This window comes from Dromaius novaehollandiae, chromosome 1 (genome assembly GCF_036370855.1).
Source record: "Dromaius novaehollandiae isolate bDroNov1 chromosome 1, bDroNov1.hap1, whole genome shotgun sequence".
NCBI classification, from domain to species: Eukaryota; Metazoa; Chordata; class Aves; order Casuariiformes; family Dromaiidae; genus Dromaius; species Dromaius novaehollandiae.
The window spans coordinates 123818010-123840437 of record NC_088098.1 but is presented as its reverse complement, the minus strand read 5'-3'; the positions used below and the strand labels follow the sequence as shown (position 1 = coordinate 123840437).

Here is a 22428-nt window from a genome sequence, read left to right as displayed (position 1 = left end):
CAAACATGGCCTTTGCGGTCCAGCAGATAATACTGTGACTGAACTTAAATCTTCCTATGGGAGAGTAGGCATGTCCGTTGATTTCCCTGTGTCTCAGATTCCCTATCTTTAAAAGGCAAAAATGATACTCACTTAATAGGCTGAGCGCTATAGATGAAGATAACTCCTAGGTTTGGTTATTATTTTGGTGGCTCTGGTCCTGTACATCAATAGGTCTACCCAAGTTAAGAAAAGACTCCATTTAGTATATGTCATTTTAATCTTTGATTAGTTTCTAGTGTTTAAATAATGGCTTTTGTGACAGATGTAATGTGTCACATTTCCAGGCTTTCAGTGAATAATAATGAGTCCCGTGACCTTTCACTTTTCAAAAGTCACTCAGCCAATGAACTGCGATATCGTCCACTGCAAATAAGCATTTCAGCTGGGTATGGTGGGGTAATCCCCGTGTTACAGTACATATCCAGTTCACTTTTCAATGATTTATTTGTAATTTCTGCTAAACCACCATTAAAGTTAATAGGCTAATAGATCAGTAACAGATAACTCTTACTGACAACACAGTTCATTTTGAAGGCCAATATAACTAAGAAATTGAGAATAAATTGATAGGTTAAGAGGTCATATATAGGAACCAGTGTCCATCCTCTGTCCAAATGCCGAATTCCAGGATGCAGTGCTGTCATCCAGCTGATCTTCTCTTTTTCCTTGCTGGCCTTGACCTTAAAGTAAAACCACCTCTCTGTAATGAGAGCTGAGCCTGAAAAAAAAGAAACTCACAAAAATATCCTTTCAGAAAAGAGAAAGGTTTCTTAAAAACAAGTCCTCCTGCTTTTGCCTTTCACAGACAGCACTTCAGTACTGGCACCATCCAGAGCCCCAGGATATTTTATGCTCCAGCACTTAAATGCAATCCAGCTTGATTAGTCCTTCCCTTACTGTTACCGTATTCTGGGATCATTGCCCTTGCCTAGGGTACTTCTTGGGAGCCTTCTCCAACAGCAGCGTTGCTGTCCCTCCACTGCTGTGGCAGGTACATCCCTAGGAGTTGCACTCTTCACAGTGGCAAGAGAGGATGTAGCGGTAAGTAGCAGTAAGCCTCATGCCTCCTGAGCAACGCAACCGCATCGCTTTCAGCTTGGAGGTCTGGGGTCGGCAGCAGTGGCAAGTGGAACGGAAAGGCTGTTTCAGGACCGTGCTGAAAGAAACCATCGGCTCTGAGCGTGATGTCTGGCTGCAGCGTCCTTCACAGCGAGCCAGCAGCACCATCTACAAACGAACAGAAACAGGTTAGGAAACACACCTCTCTGGCTATGAGCATGCAGCTAACTGCAGATGTGTGGCTCCTTCCAGCCTGGCTGATCTTACTTCACTTACAGCATCTCCCCACCGTGGTGACAGTACCCAGACCTGCATGGTAGATTGGCCTCGGACACAGGTCTGAGGGAACTCGGAGGCAGTGTGGACTGTCAGGAGGCAACAGGGAGGCTCCTCCTGGAGTTGCAGACATCTTATTGATAAGGAGTATGGGGCCTGATTTTCTGAAAGCTGATCTTGAGGCTCAAAGCAATTGCAGCCCTGTTTTCCAGACACAATGACTGCAACTGTGACTTGCTGACCCCAGATACGTGGCAGTCAAGCCCTTAAATCATCAGCCAGACTGATACTTCTGTTGGATATTATCCAGTGTTTTGAGTTTATATAGTAGTGACCAGCCAAACTGGTCCTCAGTGCCAGTGAATCCCTCAAATGCTTAGATATGTGAACATATAAAGTAGAAATACGAAGAAAATGCTCAGTTTATTGCTTCTAAAGAAGTAAGTTTCTAGCTCCTTCTTTTGCAAACATCACCTTGAATACTTATTTGTAGTTATATATAATTATATCTGTATAAAATGTGCCATGCATAGTATAAAGCAGTGAAAATGTAAATCAGTAAGAACTTCTGGCCAGATATGAAAGTTCACCAGTGAGATTTTACAAATATAGTACAGGCTGCATCATTCTTCTCCTGCTAAGTTCACCCAATGAGTTGTGACCAGAGTAAAATAACTTACACAACAGGAGGAACTAAGGAACTCCCATGCAATATAATTTGCTTCCCTTCCCAACAATCTCATGTTGAGCAGTGGAGATGGCTAGAGTTTCCTTAGGTCTATATAAAACATGGAAAGGAAACTCATCAGACCATGTGGTTAGAAACACCTCTTAAGACCTTCTAGAGATGAGTGTTTAGCAGGCTTAAACAATCTGTTATACACCTTCACAGGGAATGAAATATTGTTTAATCCAATTCAGCCAATTTTGCTTAACCAACACAAATTCTAAAAGCAACTTATTGTATCATCCAGACAAGGTAAAAATATCACAGAAGTGAGAAAGCAGAGAGTAAAAATGTGGTAACTCTGATCCTGTAACTAAAGCATAAAGTTGTATTTTAACTGTCTTGCACACACATCTTATGGTCAACTAAAAATAGGATGGCAAATATTTTATGACATTGAACACTTCTGCAATTTTTTCACTATGCATGCTTAACTGGCTAAAAATCACCAAGTCTTGCAGATAGGTATGACAAATGTTTAATTTTCAAAAGCATTCTTCTTTAGGCAGAATCATGAGGAAAGATGAGCAAGACAGAGAGAGAATATTCTTGGTATCAGGTGGAAAATACCAGCATTGCCTATGTGCTCGGGAAAGGCACTGATTGACCATAAAGAACAGTACTTTGTACAGAGCTTAAAAATGACTCATGCAAGTCATGCATGCTAAATGGATTGCTTGGAATTGTTTTAGAATATTAGCAAATACACTTCCAGTTAACACAGAGCACAAGGAAGATGTCTTCATGAGTTAATCATCAGGGTTTGGTACCATCTTCTTCCTCAGTTTAAGAGATGGGTTCTTGTGGCTCCCCAGTAAATTTGGCATCTTTCATGATTCAAAGCATAAATTCATTCTCCCCTTCCTGTGATGCTGCCTGTTCATAAGCAAATTCACTTTAGTTGTTAGTTTTAACACAGTGAGAAGGAAATTTTGGTGTATAGTTCACCCCAGCTTTTCAAGCATCAGCTATGTCGAGCTACTTAATACCAGCATATTTGATATGGACAAGAACACTGAAAGGGGCAATTATTTCAGTTACTAACACACAGTTACTAACAGAGAAAGAGCCACTTGCATCCCCTGGATAAACAAAGCACTTTTCTCATAGTGGTAGACAGGCAGTTGGTGAAGAGTTACATCAGTATCTATTTCTGCGTGTATGGAAAATGAAAGATGGGAAGTTAGGACATTTAAAACAGTTCCCTTCACAGCATCTTGACAGCTCTCATTAGACCCCCAGCTTTGATGCATTCACCAAACTGCTAGTACTCTTTTTCAAAGACTATTCTGAACTGTTTGGCTGGAGAGAAGGCTAAGGAGCAATCAAATAGCAGCCTGCAACGGCTCAAAGGGGAGTCACAGAGGGAGTGGAGCCAAACTCAGCTCAGCAGTGGAGATGCTAAAACAAGGGCAACAACCATGAGTTGCCATTTGGGGAGTTCAGAAGACCTCCAAAAGTCCCTTCCAGCCGATATTTCTATGATTCTGTGATTTCAGCCCAATGTGACATTACACATTGCTCTGTGATGAAAGTGACATGTAACGGTTGATGCGTCTGAAGCTGGAACATTTAGTCACTTCTAGTACTCTTATCCTAAAGCCCTTCGATGTCACACATCTGCTTCTGTGTCTGCAGATACTGTCAAAAACACCAACCCACCCCCAAGAAAACAAGGAACACAATTGAGGGCTGCAGAAGAGTTGCAACAGTGTAATTAGATGGAAAAATTATCTGGTGTTCCTGTATCTATGTGTCACAATAGATTCCTTACTAACAGCAAGCTTTCTTCTGCAAAAATTGTCAATATATTTTCAATACACGACTGAGTTTATAATTGCTTAGTAAGCCTTGTCTTTAAAAATGAGTTTCATTCTGTTAGGACTCTAATTATCTCAAATTGTGCTGGCTACTTAGTTTTTCATAAGAGGACAGTTAGTATTAATCTCATGTAAAATTACACACAGTGTTGGTTTAGGCCCTATTTTTAGATTAGAGTGTAAATTATTACAAGTGGCATTGCACCATGGGTATCATGTCAATCCTGCAGGATTAAAAATATTCAGACTTCCTAATTTGATGGCTTTCTAAACTTCTGGACTAACCTGAAGTCCTCAGCATAGCTTAACCTCCTCCTCATAAATCCAGAACACCACCAGTAGATTTTGGCAGGTGTGCAAATGAGCTGGAAATAGCATGTACTTTAAAAGCTTTGCTTTGCCATTTAATCAATTGCACCAGCTGTTTATTGCATCGTATACTATAGCGGAATAGAGATTATCGCCTAAATAATTAGTAATGATATGATGGCATAGCACAGTAATACAGTAAGTGTATATATAGTAAAAATGTGTGGGTATTTTATAACCTGATATCTCTGCCTTTTAGCTCCCCTCCTCCCCTACACATATAAGCCTGTGCATGTCACCTTGTGATGCTATTCCCGGAAGTACAGTACAATGCAGTGTGGGAACAGTGGGGAATTCTTGCTCCCCAGTGCAGCGGTGTTGACCAGCTAAGAAAATGTGTGTTCTTACTTGAAGACAGCAGTTTCATAGGTATCCGAATGGCCAGGAAAGACAGCATTTCTTGTAACAGGTGAGACTTAAACAGCATTTGACTCTGACTACTCAAGCCCTATTCGAGAAATTTAGAAGTTGTGAACTGGTTTGTTATTATTATTGTAGTCCTCTTTCTTGCCCTCATCAGCAACTGGCTGAGGCCCGAAAGCAGATGTGCTGAAATACGTAAGAACAGACTGCCACAGAGTATTTGTGGCCTGGCTGCAAGCAGGAATTACGGAAAATCTCATGAGATAGCCGTGGCCTCTACTAGTATCTTCAAAATATTCACTAAATCTTTCTTCATATAGTATGTCTCTCGCTGGCCTGGATTCTTTATTGCTGGGCTGTCAATTGTAGCATTCTTTTGGCACATCTGGAGGAAATACTGATGACAACCAATATCGTAATTCAGGAAGCTCTGATTGCAGAGGCACGGTGATCCAGCACATCGAAGACCAGCAGGCCTCAGTGACAGAGGTCAGGCAGGATCCAGCAGTGGTCAGGGAAGACAGTGCCTTATGAGCTGACACAAATACTTCCTTTAAGTCAACAGAGAACACTTTTTCAGTAACAAATTTTCTTCCCTCCTCAGCGTCTCTTTTATAAATTCTGTTACTATAATGGAATACATTTCCAAAGGCTTTTCATGTTTAGAAACCTGTTTTCAACATCTGCTTGAGATCACAAGCAAGAGGAATTTGAATGATTAAACTATACTTGGTGGATGTTTCCGAATGTAACAAACCTAGTTCCCATGCAGGTACAATTGGAAGCCTCCACAGAGAAGTACAGCGGACATAATCCTTTTTTAGCCAAGATGGATGGCAAACATAATATGGCTTGCAATTTCTGAATCCACGTTTAATTTCTGTAATTATATTCTGCACTAAAAGGGAAAATATACAGAGCAAAAAAGGATGGCTTTGTAGAACAACTACATCATACCAAAAAAGGGTAAAGCCTCTGCCTGACATAAATTATCAGTCCAAAGTCCACAGTGGAAACTCAGTGGAAACAAGAGGTACCCAGTTCCCATAGCTAATCCAACAGAACCTTCCCTTTTTTGATTTGTTTATATTTTATCACAGTATATTTAGGAACAGATGCTGTGGCTAATTTTCCTTAGCAAGTCTAATACTGGTCTTTTATATTTTATCATAGTGTATACTGGAACAGACACTGTGGCTGATTTTCATTAGCAAGTCTAATATTGCTCTGTGTTTATATGCTAAATCGAGAACAGCAGTCACACAGTCAGCAGAATGATTCAGATCCCTGAGATCTTAAAAAAAGAGCTTGGTTTAACAAACAGAGAGAAGTTTTCTAGGAAATGTCAAAACTATTCCGTATTGTACAGAAACTGTTTTCATTTTCCACTTCATGAGAAAGTCCGTTCAACTTATAGTATTATTTAAAATACTGTTCTTGAAGCTATTGTGGAATTTGGGAAGCCAAAAGGTATGATAATTTTTTCAAACAGAATTTCCATTAAATGCTTGATTTTAAAAATGTCATGGTCAGTTTTGCAGTTAAAATTACAAATTTCCATGTCAACAGTTTCATTTCCTCAGAGCTCTGTTTTGAAATAATATGTTTTACATTAGAAATCCTTCCTTGTATTCATTTCCATCAGTTCCACTCCTGAAGGCCTGACTGCTTTTCTCCATCCATTAGGGATGCTAAGAAATTAAGTTGTTACTGGATTTCCATCCTTCCTTCCTGGCAGGCGAGTGGGTGATGGCATGCAGGAGAGGAGAGGCCTGGACCCAGGAGCTCTTTGGCCCCAAGCCCAAGAACACCTCCATGCTCCCAGACTTGAATTGCTTTAGGGGCTGGGCTGGGACCAGTTGTGTTGATCGGCTTTTGCCTGAGGCAGTGTGCCCAGAGCTGTCATACTTTGCATTTCTCACAACCCTAGTTAAGTTGCCATTTGCTACTCATTTACTGTTCTGTGTGTTGAGGGCAGAGGGGGAACCTACCCAAAGCTAGAGACTGAAGGATCTGCAAGGCCCAAACTGGGACACCTGCCATCCTCATGTACACAATGTACTGCCGCTCCTCCTGCCCTCTGGCAGGGCAGGGAGCTGAGACCAAAGGCCGACTGAATGGAGCACCATCTTCCTCAACCAAATCATCATGATAGCAATGATGTTTCTGTTGTAACAGGGGATCTGAACAGCGCTGGGAGGGGAGGTCTGCTACCACCTGCCCTCAAATATGGGAAAAGCACCCCCACCACCTAGACTTTTCACCAATGCTTCGCAGTGGCATCACCTGCAATAAAATCAGTATTGCACGAACAGATGCCTGTTGCAGTTATGTATTTTAATGCTGGATGTTTCCCAGATGGAAAAAAGGTGTAGTTTAGGCCAAAAGTGAGAACAAGGTCTCTCCTGAATTGCAGGTTATGTATGCTTTTGTTGTTTGAATTCAGAGGTAGTAGGGCAAAAACCTCCAATCTCACACCCTTGTGAACTTGGAGTGATTACGCAAAGCCAGGCAAGCAGTACTGGCATGAAACTCGTGTAAGGGAGACCAGAGTCTAGCTTTTCTTTGTGTCCGTCATGCACAGTCACTGCAGGAGCCGTTCCACAGCAGCCATCCTGGCAGCACAAGGAAGCCCAGAGCACTGACTGGCTGTTATTTTCTGCTAATGCTTCTCTCTGTGCTTTATTTTAAATTTTATGTGCTACTACTGCCAGTCGTAGTACCTCATCCCTGCGCTGATTATACGAAACAAGAAATTGAATTCAGTCTACCCACAAAGGCATTCGGGTAGAGAAAGAGGGGTCTTTGCTGCCATCGTCATATCTGCTTTAACTGCACAGGCACCTTCTCCTCTAAAATGCTCCCTGACTGACTGCTGCTGGTTTTTGCTACTGGGCAACACTGCAGTCAGCCTTCCTGTCCTAAACTCCTCATATACCCGTGGCCTGTAGCTCTCATACATAATGCAAAGCTGGAAGAAGTGTTAGCATTTACTGTTGTTCTCTTTTGTTAACCTAGGGAACTGTGTGAATAAGGCAATTCACTTTCCAGGAGACAGAAAGATGGTCAAAGGAGAGACTATACATTTGAGTACTCACTGGGTTAACTCAGTCAGAACAAATTAGGACAAGAAGAAAAGGGACCGGCAGAGATTTTCCCCATTGTTTGTCTGCATTCTTTTTCTCCAGACAATGAAATCAATGACTGTAGGCTACACATCCAGGCTACTAAACCCTTTTGCTACAAAATTTTTCAAGCTTGAAATCTCAAATGAAAGGCAATTTTGTATTTCCTTCTGCTTCTAAGCCCTAAAATAAACATCCTAAATGACATCCTGCATGAAAACAAAGACCTTGATACTAAACTGGAAAAAAATGAGCAATGTTTCCCACATTCTCTTTTCATTATTGTTTTGCAGCTTGATTCTTTACCTCAGTACATAGCCAATGAAAAGCTTTAAATTTATGTACTTCAGAGTAAAGACTTACTTGAAGAAGTGGGCTGACTGGGATAATCTGAACGAACCAGCCTATCTCCTTGGTGCATAGCAGCTGAGACCCAAACTCGGTCCTTTTAAACTTATAGTTTATTGCATGTTAGTTTTACATCATTGAGCTTGTTTCTCCTTTTGAAAAGGTGAAAAGAATCATGAGACTTTTTCTCTCCCTACATTTCTCACCTATGCATCCAGATGTCTACATATCTATACATTTGTATTTTGGTAGCAAGGAATTTATGTAGAGATGATTAAACAATGTGGCTTTTTTCCAAACTCTGCTGATGGCAGCATCCTCCTTACAGGGGATGAGAGAAGTCCTTACCTTCGAGCTACACTTGTACAGCGGGTGGCTGATAGAGTCGACATAGTGATGCCTCATACAGCGACTGGGGTCTGAGTCGATCATGAAGGCACTGTCTGTTTTACTGTCTGTGTCTCCCATTATTGCCAGAAGAGAGAGCATGGAAATTGAAGCTGCAAGTACATGATTTCCCATTGTTGAAGAACTTCTCAGTGAGAACAGCAGAGGGAGGTAGAGTATTAAAAAAGCTCTAAATATCGAGATCCAGTTCCTTTCCAGGATGGCGAAAAGTCTAGTTTAAGTCTCTTAGCTGTCATTCTTCTTCTTGAGTTAGAGTTTGTTGAGATTGTAATCTGTCAAAGAATCTCCTGCGTAGCTGGAATAAAAATAACATAAATTACAATCCTGACCAAAAAGAACTCTGGAGAAAAACAGACATAAATAATAATAAGGCTCGTAGGATTTTTGCTAGCCAGAATACACTTTCTGAGTGAACATCATTCCCACAGTAGGTATAGTATATGGGATTAGGAAGGAAAGGTCAAGGCCTTGTTGCTTTAACCACTGATCTATCATTTTTCTAAGGAGATCATTTTAACTTTTAATACCACAAGCTTTGCAATACCAGTATTTTTTACTTGGTGATGTCCCTAATGGATTCCCATTAAACTGGTGATTTGTAACACATCAGAGATTTCAGCAAATTGTAAGAACTGTATATTCACCCAAAACGTCGCCAGGAGCGTTTGCAGGGGCAAAGGTAGACTGCCTCCTGCATTAAGGATGGGGATTTCTGGCCCAGGTAACAAATGGAGGTGATGGAGGCAGTCTGATCCCAGGTTGTAGGGACAGCATGTCCATCTCCCACCACCACTGCATGTGGTTGTGTGCCCAGGGACGAGGTGCGTGACCAGGGCAATGGGATGACAAGGGGTCGAGCCAAGGTGCACAAGCACTGCAGCCTCTCTGGCAATTCACTAAGCACCGACCTGCACTGTACAGGGAACTGCCTAGGGCTTTTACTTCCTTGCTTTCCTGATTACCAAATTCACACACAGGAAGACTGACATTTCTTTAACTCACATCATGGTGCACATCCTGAGTTGCAGTCTTTTCCCATTAATTAAAGAGCAGAATCTGAAAAATATATTATATTCCATAATATCCAAGTACATCCCAGCTATTAGTTGGGAAAATAATATATGCAGATGGAGTGACACAGACTGCCACTTAGTCATCTGGATTTCTGGCGCACTGTGGAAGCTGGGAGAGATCCCCCAGCAAACAGACACAGGGCCACCATTGACATGCTCTCTGGAGCTCTGTGCTGACATGGAAAGGAGGGCACTTCCCTGAGCTTCTTCATCCTACATCCTTGGTTGATCTTACAAGTCAACAGTCTTAAATGGATGATTTAATTTTGCTTTTACTTCAGACAGCTATAGCTTGACAGACCTGTGAGTTATCCATCTAAATATAACCTGACAAAGCAAAGAGCAGTCATAAGTAAAGTTAAAAGCAGGAGGACTTTCAGAAGAAACTTATGATAAAACAAGTTTACTAGTCATGCAGAAATACTCTTCCAGAGTGTCTTGCCTATTTAAAGAGATGATGTGTGTCTTTATTGCCTTATACAAGCCTCTTTCAAAAATGTTTTCTGATTTGCTGGCAATATTTTAGCAAGACTGATACTCATCTCCAAAACAGCCTGAAATTACGAGGCCTCCCCACCAGAGAGCTTAACGATTTGTGGATTGTTTTATAGCTTGCTGATACACTTTTGTAAGACGAGTGCATAGCAGTGATAAACAGCTCCAGAGTTCATCCAAGTTGGGAGTCAGGATTTGTCAGGCTGAAGTGACATACAAAGTTTCATGCTGGGAAGAAATGTAATTAGGGATGCTCTGTGTATCAGCCATTTTCAGAGGCCTTTTGGGTTTAAAACTGTTGTCCATGTGCTTCAACAGAAAAATGGTGTGAATGTGTGTTTAACGGACAATAATTTTTTTCCCTGAGTCTGGGCTATGACCTGGATATATTTCCCTAAGCAGATGTTTTTCAGTGGATATGGCTTTGAAAAAATACAACGTATTTTCAGTAGAAGGAGCTTAAACAGCACTAAATATTTAGGATCACAGATCCATTTGTTTAGTCTCATTGATCTCAATAAATATTCCTTGAAACAAGATAAGACAGAAATCTCTCACTCATGGGAACGGGGTCAGAGTCCTTCATAGAAGAGAAATGCATCATTGTATTCCATGAAGATGATGCCCAAGCATTAGTTAACAGAAGGAGCAATGCACTCTTTTTTTAGTATTTTTAACCTTTTACCTACATTCCCATTCTTCTTTATAACGAGGCTGACCAGAACACTGTGCTTGGCAAGGACTCTCTCCAACATAGTTAACCAGTATTACACACCCAGTAATTCCCTCTCCATCCAAATAAATATACTCGATATGTACTGTTCCCATCTCATTTGACTTTATATCTAAGCATCCCCATTTCCTACTCTATTTCTCCCAATTTAATTTTTTGTTTCTAAATCTTCACACGGTTTTGACCAGAATGATTTAAACTGAATGGAGTGAGAGAAATGTGGAGTCCTAGCTCAGTTTTCAAAGGCTTATCTTCCTGGTTTTCTTCAGCAAATAATTAGATAACACACATGAAAACACTATGAAAAGGCTGGACGGAAACAGGAAAAAAGCAAAAAAAGGAAAACGGCTTTGGAGAAGCACAGCACAAAATCTGTACAAAAAGTATGAGCAGCCTCATGATCTTTTAAAATAGCCCTGATACTTCCATGGCAAAGAAAGCAGTATAATAAATGTAGTGGCTCTTCGTAACAAAACTCCAAAAGCAGACAAGAATACTGTTATTACACATCTGTTAGCAAAAAGAGAGACCACAGATGTAAATGTGGCCCACCTTTCACAAAAAAATTGTGTTCAGTTGTTGATAGACATATTGGCAAAAATGAATGTGTAGGTTTTGGAAGCGGGACTGCAGACAATGCTGTGATATTTGCAGATGCCAGTTATCTTCTGACATAGCTTTGTGAGTGAACATACATTTTTCAAGTAAAAATATACATACACTACATATAATTGAGATGTTTGAAAAAAAAGTCTCACAGGGTCATTTAAATATTTTGAAATTAGCATGGATTTGGAGCAGAAAGAAAAATCTTTTTTTTTTTTTTAATTGGGATCAGAAGTCTAAATATTTTCACTCAGGTTCATCATCGTGATTAAGTATACTGACATGAAGTTTTCCATTTCCAATTGATATACTGCAATGGCATTTCATTTAAAATTAACATTTTTTAAGCTTGTATTCCTTCTGAAATACTGCCTGAAATTATAAAGTCCTATACAGTACCCGATATCAGGAGTAATATCTGTACCTTCCAGTCTGTCCTTCTGACCAAAAGAAGAAGCAAGTAAATCTGTAATCATTAATCATTGTAGTTGCACTTATGATGACACTTTGTGTTTCAGTTGATTTGGAAAATACATTTCTTTGTCGAAATCAAAAATTTCACATAGAAAAATTCTATTTTAATTAAGTAATTTTTTCCTCGCTGTTTCTTTTCATGTGAAAAATTGTGGCTAACAGTAAATCTGCCAAGCTAACAAAGAGAGAGCTACAATGCTTCCTCTTTACAGCATACCATAAAGAGGAAGATACTAACGTGACTTCATGTTTTTAGGCTTAAAATTGGCTAAAAGATATTTGGCCTAATAATGGATGAAAATCACTACTTTCATTGTTACAGAATTCACTGATATGGCTATTATATGTTATTAATATATTTGCAGATGCACTTTCCATTTAATTAATTTTCATGAGTTCATATGGACATAGCATACTTAAAGCTGTTATATCTGTTACCTAAACTGCAGAGAAAAATAGAAGAGGTCTTAGAGAAAGACCATATGAACATGAAATCAACAACTGTATTGCACTTAAACATAGGTGCAGAATTAAGGTTATTTTTCCAATTTTATATAGTCATTAACTGCTTTGTGAATGCTGAAATGAAGATTTCTTATCATACTCAATATAATTTAGATAGCGGTGGAAGTTAGGATTTTGCTTTGCTTTCAGGACGGAAGAGAAATTCCATCATCTGGAATTATTTAGCCACTCACTTTGTGAGAATGTAAACAGAAATTCCCTTTTGCTATGTATCTTGGAAAAAATAAAGACCTGAAGAATTCTCCTAAAGTCTATTGGATGCACGCAGCTTTTATGCTGGAAGATAGAAAGGGAACAATGGAAAAGCTGATTTATGGTGTACTTCTATTTAGCTGTTCCCTGTCCATGAGCCCTGAAAAATTAGGCATGCACGTATATTCAGCTTGGCCTTCATTTGCTGTGCATTTTCCATGTTTGAGAATCCTGCTTGACAATGATGGTGCAATTCAATTCACTCAATGTCTTTTATGGTTCAGAAGCTGCCAAAATCCAGTTGGAGCAGCAGTGTGTATATATAACTAAGCCTGGCCTTGCATTTTGTGCATATTTAGTAAACACAATTACTTGGATCCTACCATGTGGTTCCTTCATTCTGAATTTGTTATGTAAACAGAAAAGTTACAACACTGCTTAGTTTCTCCAAACTGCGGCTGTAAAAAAACTGCCACTAACCTTATATATATGTATGTAATTGATCTTTATGAAAATAAAATGGACTGACTTCTCAAGAACTTTATATCTCTAAAAGTTTAGGCCAGAAAGTTTAGAATTTGGAGAATTTTTACTCTCCTAAAACCTGGACTGGAATGCAAAATGACTATGTTGGTCAAAATATACTGTCAGGTTACATCACAGTTCATTCTGGCAGGGTTAAACTCTCTACTTCCATGCAAAGGGCCACAAAAGGGGGTAGGGAGGCACTAGAAGTCCCAAGCCCCACAGCCATGGGCACAGGGGAGTGCCCCCGCTTGCAGCTGCTGCTGCTGGCTGGCCACTGTGCTGGCATGGCCTACAGCAACCCCATCACCCCGATTTCTGGGTAACAAAACAGAGCTTTTAGGGACCTCAGGGAACCATCATTTTTGCTCCTGGAATGAGTTATCAAGGCCTCAGCTCTGCATTGGACTGCAGGGTCCTGTGTGCAAAGCCCATGCATGGCCACTGATGTGAGAAGCCAGTGGCAGCAGGACTGCCCTTTCACTAGCGCTATCCTTCCAGCAGCTATATCCTGAAGGCTTACATTAGTCTGCATGTGCACAGCCCTAGTTTTGCTCTAAGGCTACAACTCCACTGAGAAATTAAACTCATATGGAGTGGCTGTTGGGCCCTGCAGCCAGGTGGCATGGAGTAGCCTGCTCCCAGACTATTAGCCACTCTCCACAGTGCCATATGGCCTCCAGCGCATGCAAACTTCCACGCCATGCTGGGGAGCTGCTTGGGAAGCACTGCGCGCTGTGGGACAAACTCATACAAGTGACCATCTGAGCAATTTAACAGAAGAGATGACAGTGTACCAGTGTGTAGGAACATTTCCTGGCACAGATTGCTTAGTAGAAGAGACAACCTAAAATGCTGTGCTTGATCCTGCTTTCGGGTAAATTGACTGAGAAACTTTATCAACTCCAGGGGATGTTTTAGTTCTGTAAATAAATGTGATTGTCTTCCCATTCAGTTATTTTACCGCAACCATTTCTGTTCCTGAAATGAACTGTGTGGCCTCTTATATTTGCTTTCAAAATTCTTGCCCCACACTGTAGTCTCATTTCAAAACACATGATGAAGTCGCTAAACATCCATGTGGCAACCAGAAAGTAACAGGTGAACACGAAGAACTCAAGTTTGTTTATAAAATGTCTCCATGCACATTTTGAACAGGTTAATTCCCCTCCCGAGACAGGGCAAATACCAAACTAAATATTTTGAGTGTGATCCTTGCAGATCTAAATAAGCAAAATGCTTCCCTCAGGGCTTGTTGTGCTAAATGAGCATTTGCCCTGTTGATATACAGTTGCACTGAAGCTTGTCTCCTTTGGCATCAACAGCAATTTTATCACCTATTGTATGGGATGCATCTGGGTCCATCCACCGATTATATACCAGTTTGTGGGGCAGCATGTGCCCAATGGGTGTTGGGGGACAGGACAGGGAGAGGCTGGTTTTGTTCTCACTGACACCCTCAGTGCTGTGCTGAGGGTAAGTAACTCACATCCTGCTGCGGTCCCCTTGGGCAATTGGCCCACCACATAACATTGAATTGGGTCTGGCTGTGCCCATTGCCATTGCTTCCGGCTGCCTCCCCCTCTCCCCTGCCCCGAAACCTGCACTGTCGCTCCCCGCTGCCCCACACTTGGCAGCGCTGCAGCCCACGCCATCACTCACCAAACAGCTTCAGTTTGAAGGTCACCCGTCATCATCCCAAGGGCAGCGCTCTGCCCACCAAGCTGGTTTCGGTCAGTGGCGTTGCCCCGAGCAGCCGCAGCGGTGGCAGAGGGCCCGAGGAGCTGTGGCAGGACAGGGTGACCATGCTCACATGGGTGAGCAAGCCTGAAGGGACACCAGGGACTGAGCTTCTTCCACATTGACCCACCACATGGATTTTCACATCCACAGTGTAAAAGCAGTTCAAGGTTGTAAAGGGCAATAAAAAAGGGCAGGCGGCTCACTCCAGGCCAGATTCAGCAACAACTGCTGGGCAATAGGAGAGGGGGAGAAAAAAGGCAGAAGAAACGAAAACAGACCCAAAGGAAGGGGCTTAAGCCTCTTCCTCTGTGTGTCCACAGAAAGGAAGCACATCTTCTGGTCCTACTGAGGCCACACTGTCCTGCAGAGTGTTGCCACTTAAAAACTAAGATGAGAAAATGGGCACCACCTCTGAATAATCAGAAATGTCAGACACTGTGATGGTCATTCAGAGAAACTCATACACGTCATTTACTGCTCTGAGGTCTTTCTAATGTTTTAGTGTTTCAGGAGATAAATACTTGAGCCTCCGAGCAGACTGAAAAAATAGGAAGACAATGATATGCAAAGCAAAATGTAAACAGTAATTGCAGCAACTGTAATACAAGTCTCCACCGCTGGCCACACACTTGGGAGCAGGCATGGGACTAGCTCCCTTGACTTTAATGTGATTGCTCATGTAAGACCATGAGTGGTCACAAGACTGAGACCCACTGTGTAAAGTGGAAAGAATTAAGCTGAACAGCACTTGAGCTGGCTGAGCTTCTCTCTCCTTTTGAAGTTTCCAATAATATTTCCTGTCCTTTAGGTAGCAAAGAGAAGGGAGTAAAGCTAACAGTATGTTTCTGCTATGCTGTTGAAATAATAAACTGTAGTGGGTACTGTAAGCTGGCACTCTGCCAGCAGACAGACACGGACAAAAATGGAGAAAAGTTTTTAATATACTCAGAAAGAATAACTATTGGTGGACAAAAACATGGTTGTATTTTTATTCTTTCCTTTTCCTACTGCCAGGAAACTTTAAATAGATCCATTAGAGGCATGTATAGGATCTCGCTCAGATGAGCCCAGGATCTGATAGAGTTTTGTGATGAACCCTCAAGCCATTTAATGGAGAGATGATGCGAACCTTGGAGTCTTTCTTTATTTTTGTGTTTTACTGAGTATCAGAGTAGTCCTTATCTTGAGTATGGGACAGGAATTGAGGGGGGGTACAGTTTTGCACTTTTTCATCCAGAAGGTGCTGGATGGCATCACCCCTCAGTGAAGGATCACATGCAGAGTCAAGCAGTTAAGTAATAATGTTCCTCCCCTCTCTCAGGCATCAAATCAACAAGGTGGTAGCTGCTAAATAAAGTGCAGATATTCCTAGGCAAGCATTAGCTATAGGCTTTGCTTCAGTAATTACCTCTAGTTTGGTCTTATGACCTAACATAAGATGAAACGACTCTTGCCCAAATTGCAAGTTGCTGAGAGGTCTAGGGCATTAGAGCATGTGTCCTGTACCTGCTGGAGTGCCTTACAAACAGGTGGGCATTTTTTATTCTCTACCTCTTATCAGATTGTATGCCTGAAAGTTGAAGGTTTCTTTAATGTATTTCCTAGAGAACACAAGTAACTGTAGTTATCATTATCTGTAGGACTAAGAATGAGTCTCTTTAATATTAGGCAAAGACATCCCTCCCACCAATACCAGCAGAGAGTGCTGTGCAAGCTGGTGAGAGCGCATGGCTGAAGGGCATGTTGCCTCTTTTCTGACCCTAGGGATGAAATCTGCTCTTACTTTATACACAGGCAAAATTCAGACCAGTGTCCATACACTTCTGCCTCTGATAATTAGGGACCTGAACATTTGGCTCATGATAATAATTTTATATCTTCTAACAAGGGGAACAGTGTTCCCCTAGGTCTCACTCTCTTTGAGCTGTGCTGCTATGACAGTAATGCGATTGTCACTGCCATGGTATGCTTAACCTTTGCCAAACCAGAGCTGAGGCATTAACTCAGATCCTAAACTCACATGTCTTAAAGGGCAACATAACCTGTGCTGCCTCCTCACTGCCATACTGACACAGTTCACGTGTCAGTAATAATAAGCATGAAAATGTGACAAGCATAAACCATAACAATGATTGATGCAAATAGAAAAATAACAAAGAGTAGCTGAAAACTAATGATGCAGTGGAATTCCTCGGAGCTGTGTCTCCATGGCATCAGCAGCCAAATACTGTGATACTGGAAGAAAGACTACACTCGTCTCTGGTAGAAAGGATCTCTGCGATACACAATGAAATTCCAGTAAATAAGACAAGCACTGATGGTGTCTGGAAGTGGTAGTGCCACTGCTACCCGGATAATAGTCTGAATTAGATTATGTGAAAAAAGAAGGAATATATAGACTGCCAGCTGCTCAAAGGCTTACTACAACCTTGCTTTTATTGTTCTGCTAAGTTAGAGGTGGGGCATCAGAGGGATTCCAAACATACCACTACTGAGAAATTTTAATATGTTCCACACTGACACATATAAAAAGGAAATAACAGCTGATCATAGTCAGCACAGACTACAGCATCTCTTCATATGCATGCACAAAACAGTGGGCAAAGTGGGATGATCTTGGCCAAAGAGACTCTGGCAAATGAGCTAATCTGACAGCGGCCACACTTTTCTCTTGCCGTGGAGCTGAGTTTTAGCGATAGTGCCATTAAGTGGGCAGTAATGAAAGACAGCAGAGAAAAGGTGAACTGGACACGGCTACTCACCCCATCCCGAGATACCAGAACGTGGAGAAGGGCAGGGGAGCTGAGAGGCTGCACGTTTAATGCTGATGAAAAGAAACACATGTTTACACAACCGACAATGATCCAATGGAACAAGATATCACAGAGGGCAAAAGTTGAGCGGGCTCAGTGAAAGGACTGGCTACACATGTGAGGGTTACAATACTAAGGGGGTTATTTTTAAGAGTTTTTGGAAAGGTTATAAACTCTGAAGACTCTGAGAGTTTAATTGATTGGGGTTAGGGAAAAACCCTTCATGACAGCAAGTTACCCCATGGCTTCCTACCACAGGGTCTCTGTATCTGTCTTTGATGTGGCCACTTCCAGCCATGCTCAGAGGTGGGTTACTCAAATGACTGTGGCGTGTTTTTATGTAGCAAAACTTTTCTAAAACTCATAGAGATAGATCTCTCCTGATAACTGGCAAGGCATTAGAGGTAGAGGAATTTGTAATATTTGTAACAACATTTGTACAACAATCTGTAATATTTATAATTGTAATAACAATTGCAACATTTGAAACAAAGGGGTATTTTTTTTCTTTTTCTTTCAGTTAAATAAACTATCCACCAGACTTTTTGCAAAAAGAAATGTCTTGGTGGCTTTATCCTGGCTCTGCACTGTAGGCGTTCAGCTCCCTCCTAACTCCAAGAACAACCCAGAGTGCTTCCTAGTTCGTCTGAGAGAAGACAAGTTAAGGAGGGAATATGGTGGGAATGAAGCTGACTCCGCAAGCACTCCCTGTCCTATGGTTCACTGAGGACACTGATGTGATATACCATGGAGGTACTTCACTTCCCTCCCTTCTGGGCAAAAGGTATTGCAGTCCTGACAATTAAAGCTGGCGAGAATATGCAGGCGGCTTCATAAGCAGGGACTGTTCTGGTGGGGCAGATGGCTATTGCAGAGCAATGAGCTCCAATGAGCTCTCTAAGCAAACAGTACACAGGGCTGCCTCTACCACAGGTTGATATCCTGTTCTGAAAGCAGGAATCTCCTGCATACCTACATCTGTTTAAAAAAGAGTGCTGCACAAAAGCAGGGAACTTTCAGTGGGACAGCTTCAAGCAGTGGTCTGAGCTTATATTTAGAATAATCAGCTACAGTCCCTAAATATATCTTTTAGCTAAAGCAAATTACTTTTTATTTTGCAAACTTGAAGGAACATTTTCTATTCCATCCTTATTGACTTTTAACGGGAAAGTCTTAAAGCATCTTCTTATAATATCTGTATTGCAAATAAGATTTTATTATTCCAGCAAGAGTATGTCAATGTATAAGTCACAATGGGAGCCCCTGATGGAAACTGTTAAGTAATTACTCACCAAATAGTTCTGTTTAAGTCAAGGGAATTATTCATGTGCATAACTGCTCACAAATATGGGTAAGGTCTCACAGCCTGGGCAAAAGTGAGCATCATTAGCAATTCAAAAGAAAAAAAAAGTCCTAAAAAGTAGATATGCTTCTGAGGAAGGACAAATAACAGCACTGTGGTTATTATATCGACATTTATTGACCCCACCAGGCATCTGGGCTGCTTTCATTAGAAAATAATTGTACAGTGCAGAACTAGTTTGAAATGAATTTGTACTCATTGCTGTTTTAAAATAATCATTTGATTGTTTTATTTCCAATATGCAGTTCCCACCTCATAGCCACTAGAACAGAGTTACAAAGCCTTTGAAGCTGTTAATAACACTTAGCACTTATAAAACATTTTTGCATATTCAAAGAGCTGCAGAAACTGTAACAAGTTACTTGTCATGCCATCTCTCTGAGGTACAAACAAGTAAGGTGTGCTATAGGGAGACTGTGGGAGGAGTTTAAATCAACTTGAAAGGTAGGATGAGAAATCTATCTACCAGTGCCACAAGAGTCAGTCCACAAAAGAGTCAGTCCTGCAAATTCAGATTTGCCACATGAAAATTATCCCCCCAACACACATTCTGTGGAAGGCTGCTCTGCTGATACCAGATCATTCAATTAACATAATGCAAGCATAACTAAGACTACTCTTCACGCAGTACATCTTTGTTAGTCTAATTTTTGCTACTGAACTCACTAATTTTTAACTTGTATAGGATGAATTTACTCACCTGACTCTTGCTGGGGAGATGGGGCTTTCTTCCTCAGCTGGGTTCTCTCGGAGCTGTGTCCGTTCCAGTGAATTGCATTTACGCTATGCTCTGATACATTATCACTTGGTTCATAACAGTGAAACTCTTCTTTGTTCCAATGACACACAGAATAGTTATGCTCGTACCTCTTACACTGATACACAGAGAAATGTCCTCCTGGCAAAGAAGGATTTCAGGACACTGAAAGACTCTCTCTCTCCTTCAGCAGACGGTCTGGGGTCTTGCGCAGCATCCCTCCGCGTGAGCTACCGAATGCATATCCACACTGCATTATGTGTAGCACTGAAGGGGTAGGCTACCTCCTAAATATACCCCTTCAGTGTTACAGCAAAGGCAAACACTGTGGCTTTCCTCATAGTTTTCAACCAATCAAGGACATACATTAAATCTATCCTAATCCACTGTGCTGTCCAATCCATAGTAAAGCTTCCCAGAAGTTTGGATAAATAATAATGCGCAAATTAATAGTGCTCCTGTGAAGCATGACACACAAAGCTAGAAATAAATATTGCCTGTTGTTTCAAATTATTCTAAGCACTCCAGCAGATGACCGGCAAGAGAACAGCATACATAAGTAGTAATAAAAGTAAACGGTTCAATTTTATTCTAGCAGGCTTGCCTGTGTTCATAGAGCCCTATTGTAGCAGGACAAGGACAGCCCTGGAGACACTCACATTCCTTCTATGCATTCAGGACAGAATCCAGCACTTCCATTCACTCTGAAGCCACACAAACAGAATCAGTGCAAAGTTGCAAATACAAGCTCAGCACATTCACAAAAATAGGTGTTTAACCACGTTATTTAGGACCACACTGTGCTACCTGTTTCACACAGGCATCCTTCAGACAGAATATGTAATTAAAGATATAAGTATAAGAGGGAGACACAGGTACTAGAACTGGGTTGATTCTACATTAACACATTTTGATTTAAAAAATCATACACAGAGAATGTGTTTGTCAGATAAACAGACTAAGTGCTCAGTTTAAGCCCACATAATACTGAAAATCTGGAGGAATCTCTTATTTATGTGCTTACCTTTGGAAAATGCACTGCTCCTTCCTTCCCTTAAACTCTTCAGAGAGCTAAAAAGAGGTCCTGTTACTTCCAAATGCTTTTGTTCTTCTGTCCTTCTGTCACATGGCTTGCCTTTTATATTTGCAACACACAAAAGTTAGGGCTGTTGTTTAAGAGAGAGAGAGAGGGAAAGGGAGAGGGAGAGAAAGGGAGAGAGAATGTCAAATGGAAAAGTGCCATTGCAGTCATATATCAATCAGGGCAGCGGCAGCAGCAGCTCGCTGGCAAATGGGAATTCCACAGAAATGTGAAGCTCTTGTTATCTGAGAAATCACAAAACGCCACCAGCCAAGCTCCCCTCCTGCAGGGACTTCTTATTATTGGCAAGCCAGGAAATAGAAGGAAATGTAGGCTTTTTTTTGTTGTTGTTATTGTTTCAGATCTGGAGATATATATGCTATGGCATATATAAACCAGTGGAATATATGTCCTGAATAAAATTCCTTTCTAAATAAATGCACTGTGTGCAAGATAAAGCAATCCACTGAGAAACAAGGTAATTAGAGCTAAGTGAATAATCTGAAAGTTATAATTTTAAAAATGTGATATATGTTTGGACTTGGAAAATTTCCATAGAGAAACTGCCTTTTCCCTGAACTCACTTGTTAATCTATTTTTTCAGACAAATTTTTCTTAGCATTTTTTAAAGTGTGATTGATCTCAGACATCCTAAATTCAAGGCGTGCTGCTTTATTACATTTGGTCACCTGAATCACCTGATGTTCCCTGGCTCCCCCGTTGGGCAAGCATTTTCCATATAGATACTTCTGTGTGCAAACCTAAAATTCAGATGCTTCAAATAATGTGTCTTGAAATTCTGAAATTTCTCTCAAATAAATGCTCATATACTCATAGAAGCCAGGTTAAGATTTCAAATAAATATTATCTTTTTACTTTATTCACCTTCTTCTGAAGAATGCCAAGTTTGAAAATGATTATCATTCAATCCATTTATATATATAATCTGTCTTTCACACAAAATACAAATCACTGAGAGGCTGAAGACAGAGTCCATCCACTGGAAAAAAGCTACATATAACAAATGCTTCACAAATATATTTGGTTATGCACAGTTCTGTATGCACAAAACCGTTTCCTTCTCTTCCAGAGCAGCAACATATTTCACTTCACTTTAGACTGCCCCCTAGTAGTCCTGCTGCATTACATGAGCATAGCACTCTGCCAGTAAGAACAGACCTTATCTAGTTATTTAAAAAATAGGCTACATAGCTGGTCATTCACAAGCTGGATCTGTTCACAAGCACTGGCCAGCAGATGGACGGAGTCCTGTGTCGATTGTGTTTGAACTCTGAAGGAAAGTTGGTATTTGATGGATGATGTTATTAGCTAAATGTCTTATGTGGTATAAGATCAAAGAACAGATGGAAATTATGCCTTAAAAATAGAATAATCTAAAAGGGGAATGGCTTGTAGATGACTAAGCATCATGGAAACAATAAAGGAGACATTCTTTGGCTTGCTTCACTGTGGAGCCAGGTTTGGCTGGCGGGATAAACAAATCATCCACT

General features: G+C 40.9%; 1 protein-coding gene across 5 annotated transcripts; it reads right to left on the bottom strand.

Annotated features, from left to right (window-relative positions):
- Positions 1-467: 467 nt before the first annotated feature.
- Positions 468-21116, bottom strand: NDP (norrin cystine knot growth factor NDP). 5 transcript variants are annotated; one of them, XM_026117424.2, is made up of 5 exons: positions 20861-21116; positions 19780-20066; positions 17666-17727; positions 8478-8832; positions 468-1269 (listed from the first exon to the last, which is right to left on the bottom strand). In XM_026117424.2, exons 4-5 carry the CDS (start codon positions 8649-8651, stop codon positions 1042-1044), a joined length of 402 nt encoding a protein of 133 aa, XP_025973209.1. In that variant the 5' UTR covers positions 8652-8832; positions 17666-17727; positions 19780-20066; positions 20861-21116; the 3' UTR covers positions 468-1041. The 5 variants fall into 5 exon arrangements, with proteins under 5 accessions (XP_025973209.1, XP_025973212.1, XP_025973213.1 ...); XM_026117427.2 differs by having other exon boundaries at positions 19780-19977; XM_026117428.2 differs by lacking the exon at positions 17666-17727.
- Positions 21117-22428: the final 1312 nt, after the last annotated feature.